General features: G+C 37.7%; 1 protein-coding gene and 1 long non-coding RNA gene across 6 annotated transcripts; both read left to right on the plus strand.

Moving 5' to 3' along the window:
* Nucleotides 1-595: 595 nt before the first annotated feature.
* LOC147865582 (splicing factor U2af small subunit B-like) lies at nt 596-4,685 on the plus strand. Of its 5 annotated transcripts, XR_015529667.1 has the most exons (7): nt 596-916; nt 2,023-2,109; nt 2,498-2,579; nt 2,752-2,878; nt 2,946-3,351; nt 3,432-3,557; nt 3,659-4,685. XR_015529667.1 is itself a non-coding variant. In XM_087318426.1 (6 exons), the coding sequence occupies exons 1-5, from the start codon at nt 680-682 to the stop codon at nt 3,349-3,351; spliced, it is 939 nt and encodes a 312-aa protein (XP_087174552.1). In that variant the 5' UTR covers nt 596-679; the 3' UTR covers nt 3,432-4,685. The 5 variants fall into 5 exon arrangements, 3 of the variants coding, with proteins under 3 accessions (XP_087174552.1, XP_087174554.1, XP_087174555.1); XR_015529666.1 differs by having other exon boundaries at nt 2,946-3,557; XM_087318426.1 differs by having other exon boundaries at nt 3,432-4,685.
* Nucleotides 4,190-4,685, plus strand: LOC147865583 (uncharacterized). Its single transcript, XR_015529668.1, has 2 exons — nt 4,190-4,302; nt 4,396-4,685. It is a non-coding gene; the product is annotated as an uncharacterized LOC147865583 (long non-coding RNA).
* Nucleotides 4,686-6,761: the final 2,076 nt, after the last annotated feature.

Consider the following 6,761-nt stretch of genomic DNA (forward strand, 5'->3'; position numbering starts at 1 on the left):
TCTTCTTTCTTGGTTCTAAGAATCTTTCCTCAATAACTGCATAAAAAAATTCATAGCATCACTTGAAACTTCTAAGAGGGCGTCCACATCCCATATTTTGAACCATATTTTGATGGTCAACCCAACCAAATGAGAGAAATTTGTTTTTGCGATTCTTTTATACTCTACATTCAATGTTCCAAGCAAGATGTGGAGTTTTATGGTTTGGCATATGTATTCTTGATTTTTGCAATGTATCTATATACTCCTTGCAGTGCCGATATCTCTATATGTCGAACACTTGTTTCCAAGAGCATAATCTGGTAGGAGGTGATGGATTTAACTCCCAATTGTCTTCTTAAAAACATCATTTGAATCTTCTCAATCTCATTCCATGTGCTACGAGAGATAGTGCATGTCCACATCTTTGCTCGATAAAGCAAAACTTTGTGTTACCATGGCATTAGATAATATGTATTAGTTTCCTTTCCCCACCCCCATTCACGAGGAGGAGAAAGGAGGGTTAGTTTTGACATTTCCTGAAACTATTAGGGCTACTTCCGTAAATCCCACGAAACCCAAACAAATAACAAAAATACCTAAGTTCTCCCCCTCCACACGCACATGCAGACTCAGACTCAGACGACAGACGCAGAACGAGAGAGACAGGGAGACACAGAAGAGTCGAGAGGCGTCAGCGATGGCGGAGCACCTCGCTTCCATCTTCGGCACCGAGAAGGACAGGGTGAACTGCCCCTTCTACTTCAAGATCGGAGCCTGCCGTCATGGAGATCGCTGTTCCCGCCTTCACAATCGCCCTACCATCAGCCCCACCTTACTCTTCTCCAATATGTATCAGAGGCCGGACTACACCACTCCAGGTGTCGAAATCCCTGCTCAGAACATGGATCCGCGTAAGATTCAGGAGCATTTCGAGGTAAAAAGATAAAAGAAACTTATTTGCGTCTCCTTCCATGCTATCTCTTGTGTTTCATCCATATCTTTGCCAAACCAGCTGTTTCTTGTGTTTAGATAGTAAGGAGAAAAATGTAGATGTTGGTTTATCTACTCTGCAAGCATTTCGATTTTGTCTCTTTTTTGGATAAATCACATCTTTCAACGATGTCTGTTTTTTTTGGCTATGATGAATTCTGTTTTCTGTAGTTCTATGTAGCCAACGAACAGACTAGAAAGTTTATTTCTTTTCTGTAGAGGTTATGTCAGTAGATGCCCTTTGTTTATTATCTTTCAAGTAAGCTGATTTTTACGAAATATCTTTCAAATACGTCTGTAAAATCATTGCTTCGTCTCTGCAAAGTTGATCCATATTATCTATGGTAACCTTGTTGTCCTTCTGAAGTAAATTTAGCCTTCTCCTTCTCCTTCAATTTAGTGTCCGTTTTTGTAGCTTTCCGAAAGCAGTATTAGCAATTTCTTCTTTTCTAGACATGTTATGTATATTAGATGCATTTTTTATTGCTTCGTTCCAAATTTAACCTTTCCAGCATATCTTTCAATTATGATAAAGTCTATTTCATGAAAAGCTAGAGAAAAGCGGCTTTGAAAATTTGTTTTTTGTGCTGCAAAGATTATGAATTGACTGATTTTCCTTCTTTTCAAGTTTCATCGTTCATATTCCTGCGTTTTAGTTGTAATCATTCAGAGGTAATATTTCATTTGCATTTCATAGCTCTTGAAAGAAGTAGTTTCATTATTCCCTTTTTCTTTTATGCAGAAATTTATGTATATTAAATGCAATTTTCTTTATTTGAAATTTCATATTTAAAGTAGGTATCATGTTCACTTCTCCTTCCATGCACAGTTACAGTTAGTTTTTCTTACTTCTAGCAGAGAATTCTTGACAAGATGCTTCTCTTCTAGGAAGATTATGTGTACTATGATTCCTCTTTTTTAGTTTTTAATACTAATATTTTTGTTATTTTGAGACGTTCTTTTTGAGGTTACATCTTTCAAGTTCATTTGTTTTGATTTCCTGATGTGAAGCAGTTCCAGCTATGTATGATATCTTTTTCTTTTAAACAGAATTTTTATGAAGACATATTCGAGGAGCTAAGCAAGTATGGGGAATTGGAAAGCCTAAATGTTTGTGACAACATGGCCGATCATATGGTAATATTTTAGCTATAATATTTTTTGTAGTTTTGTGCTCTTTGATATAATAAACATGATAATGCATTTAGTTTCGATCATTTGCTGTGTGTGTTTTGGTATAATATATTCTGCATCTAGGTGTGATTAATTCAGCTGAATGGTCTTCTAGTTGCATCAAATTGTAGTCTATCATTCTGTTGCAATATGAGATTAAGCTGGCTAATAATGCGGGATTATGACTAGATGTGCTTTTAGTCATCATCAGATGTTTGTAATCTTGTAATGTTTTTCTTTAATAAATATGGGGCGCTAATCTTGTAGTATTATGATTTTAGCTGTGATGAATTTTTGTATCTATTCTATTATTTTGGTGAGCAGATCCTTACTCTTGATTTGTTTAATGCAGGTTGGTAATGTTTATGCACAATTCCGTGAAGAAGAGCAGGCAGCAGCTGCCCTGCAGGGAATGACAGGGAGATTCTATGCTGGTATGCTGTCTGTTTTCAAATTTTCTTGTTTCTAGTCCTAATTTGACTCTGAATGGAGTCTTGAATGTGTATTTATACTTGTGCTTTTAACTGTATTACTCTTTTTTAACATGCTTGCATGTTGGTAGTGTTAATATTGACTGTCTTTTATCACTTGCTTCTTTTTCGGCAGGGCGCCCTATCATTGTTGACTTCTCTCCTGTAACAGACTTTAGAGAAGCAACATGCAGGCAGTATGAAGAGAATACCTGTAACCGAGGTGGATATTGTAACTTCATGCATTTGAAGAAAACAAGCAGGTCAGCATAGGCCCCTACACTGTCTGAATCGTTACAGAGTGGAATTAACATCAATTTTTTTCTTCAGGGAGATGCGCAGACAATTATTTGGGAGGAACAGGAGGCAGAACAGGAGTCGTAGTCGTAGCAGGAGTAATAGCCCTCGCAGAGAGCAAGATAGGGGTGATAGGTACAATGAAGACCATCATGGTGGTCATGGTGGGAGAGGACATCGACGTGGTGGGGGTGACCGTGGGGCTCCAGATGATGGAAGGCATAATCGTGATGATCGTAGACAACATAGGCGAAGGGATGGTGACCGAGGCTATAGTCCTTCAAGTCGCCGGCGATCTCCTCCTCGTCATAGAGAAAGAAGTCCTGGGAGGGAAGCAAGAGAGGGTAGTGCTGAACGACGAGCAAAAATTGAACAGTGGAATAGAGAACGCGATGAGAAGCAACCATCCAACAGCTATGAGAACGACAATGGGCACTAGGTGTGTAATTGTGGCCCATCCATTTGAGCTTCTTGCTGGAGTACTCCTATAATGAGTTGTCTAACTTATCTAGATTACAGGTAGTTTGGTTGGTTTGTGGGTGTTACAAATCAAATCAATGACATAGGTAAAACTCAAGCTTTCGTACTATCGGGCCCTTCACTCTCTCTTTGTTGACCAAGCGAAACCTTATAAGTAGCACACAGGTAGATAACTTTTGTGGCTGCATATAAAGCGTAGTTCACACACAGGTAGATTGATTTTGTGGCTACCTTATGTAGCTCACAGGTAGTTTGATTTTGTGCAGGTCTGCAGGTTGATGATCCCATTCACTTTCTGTATGCAAGCTGTGTTTTTGTATACATTGTTTTTAGGCATTCCTAGGTTATTGTGGAAAGTTGCACAAGCTAGCTACGCTCTCGGTCTTTTTTTTAGGTTGGCGTTTACAGGTGCACGCAGTATTGGAATGCTGCTCTGGCAATACAAAAGGAAAACAGCTCTTTTAGCCCTGAGTTGTGATATATTGATGAAAAATTTGGGAAGGTTGGGTGGTGGGTCTGCTCAAAACATTGGCTTGTTCAAAAGTTGTGATTAGGTTTTAAGTGCAGGTTTAATTGACTATACAAGAAGCGTCTGAAATACTGTTTTTGTGGTAAAGATGGCACCTTATGAACATTGTTCTTCTGGGAATTGTATTTTAGAGGGAAAAGAAAGTGTTGGAAACTTGGAAAGATCAATCCATATATCCCGTGTGTCCCTTAATGGTGTTCACCTGTGAGATTGTGTTGTAGTGGGAAACAGAATTTTTGGGAACTTGTGTTTTTGGATGCAGGTTTCATTCAGATTGGCCTTTTCAGTCGAGGGGGTGTATGATGAGTTTTTGTCCTGATGGCAGTTTTGTTTACAGGTGTTATTTGTCAAAATTCAAATGGTGCAGGCGCAGGGATGCAGGTTGATTATCCACTTTCACACTTGATGTGACTCTGTTCATGCAGTGGACCTACTCTACTGGCTTTTCAGTTTGTTAATGTTGGTGTTGTGCAGGGCTACTATATTCTGTAATGCAGAATTTGGTTTTATCTTTAGGTTTATGGCCAGAGTATTTTGCAGGGACAAACTTTGAGTTAACTGTGCAGAGTTGGGACTTTACACTTTCCATGGTGCTCAAGGAATTTTGACTGAAAAGGAAGTCACACGAGGAAATTAATGAAAATTATTTGTTCGCTTTCCAGAGACCGATCTCAATAGTAGTGTATATTGAGCTGCCAATGTGCCACATTGTATGTAAAGGATCAGATTGATGACTAAACTAATTTTGTCCTTGCTAATTTGGACACAGATCCCAAATGTCAATCATTGTGAATTTATATTTTGTTTTATCCTACATGCAAGCATGCCACTTTTTCAGTTTACTTGTTTTCTTGACAGGATTGTATGGAAAATATGAAATCATTTGACAATGCTATAGGAAGAAGGTATTAGGTATGATTTATTGTCCATGGTAAATGGTTGATAAGGTGGAGAGTTAAAATCTCTTAGAGCTTTCAAGTGATGCTACACAATATGTAGTTATTTGAGTAAAGGTTATTGAAACCACCAAGGAAGATGTGGGATGGTGTGAAAAGGACAAAATCAGAACATGACACTGTAAACATCAACCTTGAATCTTGGGTGCAATATAAGTGAAGAATGTAAGGTATGCAAGGACAACTTCATAGTGGATGAATATTAATTGATTTATACAAGCTAACCATATAATGCAACTTGTAAAAGCCATAATGAAATATCAAGAGATTGATAACATGTTGTATGGAATGAGGAGCTTGATAGAGTTACTCAAGCACGTGCTATTCTTCATGCATAATTTCTAATGAAATGGAATTGCAAATGGCCTAAAATAAAGGAGAATGTCAGTCGTGCACCAAAACTATAGTAATAATCACTAAGAGGAAAAGAAATCATAACACTTGAGATTGAGTGTGTTTGACATTTTTTGGTTACAAAATTACATGGTAATATGAGAGTTGCACTAGACTTGCCTTAGAAACCTAAATTTCTTTATCATGTACTTAGCAATTTCTCACTTGTCTGATCACCTGGACTTTCACTTTAGTGTGTTTCATTTGCAAAAATCTCCCACTAATGGTTGACACATGGCAAGACATTTACATCATCTACATATACGTTTGCAGGGAACTATCCAATCAAGTAGTGGTTGAATCTAAATAGAACTTAAGTGGGAACATTGGCATGTTATGTGAGCATATTCAGGATTTGCAACAATGGCAAAAACATGTTACAAAAAGAGTGAGGGATGTTTATTGTACATGTGAAAGGTTGCATTGGTTTGCAATTGATTCATGGCGAGGACCCAATTAGTATATCTTTTTACATCTACTACTACTCATTTAGAAGGAGTTTGAGGTGAACTTAAAAAGTGAGCATGAAGGGGAGGATGCTCTTGCTTTGTTTCCTTGAGAAGAAAGCCGTAAGTCACAATTCTATTGTTGAATAGAGTAAGATGTCAGAAAAGATTATCGCCACTGTGTTAGACATAATATGTGTGGGCTTCTTTTTCTACCAAACTTGATAATATATATGGGCATAATATATGTAGGAATATCCTTTTGTGATCTACTAAGGTGAATGTTCGCTATTAGCTATACCACATCATTGCATTCCAGATTTACCTTTTTCTCTCGTTTGCTTGTCTACAAGGGTTCGTACATTCTTTTAGTGTTTCTAATAGTTTGGGCAATTGTTTGAAATTGTTGGTTTCTTGGGCCTTTTAGTGAGAGGTTTGAAGTGCTAGGTTAATATTATAATGTCACGTATTTGTAGCTCACAAAAAAATTATGTGAAACAAATAATGTTGAAGATGTCATAAGTGGATGGAATTATTTTCAAATTTTCAGGTTTTACTTGGAGTCCGTGGCCTTAGAGATGATGTACTTTCTTAAGTTATGATGTTCTACAGGGTGGACGATTAGGGATGATTACCTAGGAAGATGAATGTTTGGCTAAGGCTATATTAAAACCTATTAGAATTCTAGCTAAGGTAGATAAGCTTTGGGTCCTTGACCCTAATCCTAATGATGTTCATCCATGGTGGGATCTATGGGTAATGGGGAAAAAACCATTATGTGAATTGGAATGGGACCTAGGAGAATGGAAGTGGCTGCCTACATCATATTCTAGGGAGGATGTTAGGCCGATTCCGTTTTTTCAGTATTCTGTTCGATTGGGAAGGGAAATGATAAGACGTAGGGTACCCCATTGGCCCATAGCAGCTACAAAATGGTTGACTTATAATGTGGATCCTACTCACATGGCAACATTTTGGAAATGGCTATGGGCTATACAAATTCCAAAGAAGATTATTCCATTTAGATGGTTGATTGTTTATTATG

The sequence above is a fragment of the Azolla caroliniana genome, unplaced genomic scaffold (genome assembly GCF_043228905.1).
Source record: "Azolla caroliniana isolate FFs.n. ecotype wild unplaced genomic scaffold, voAzoCaro1.0.p SCAF_4, whole genome shotgun sequence".
Lineage (NCBI taxonomy): Eukaryota > Viridiplantae > Streptophyta > Polypodiopsida > Salviniales > Salviniaceae > Azolla > Azolla caroliniana.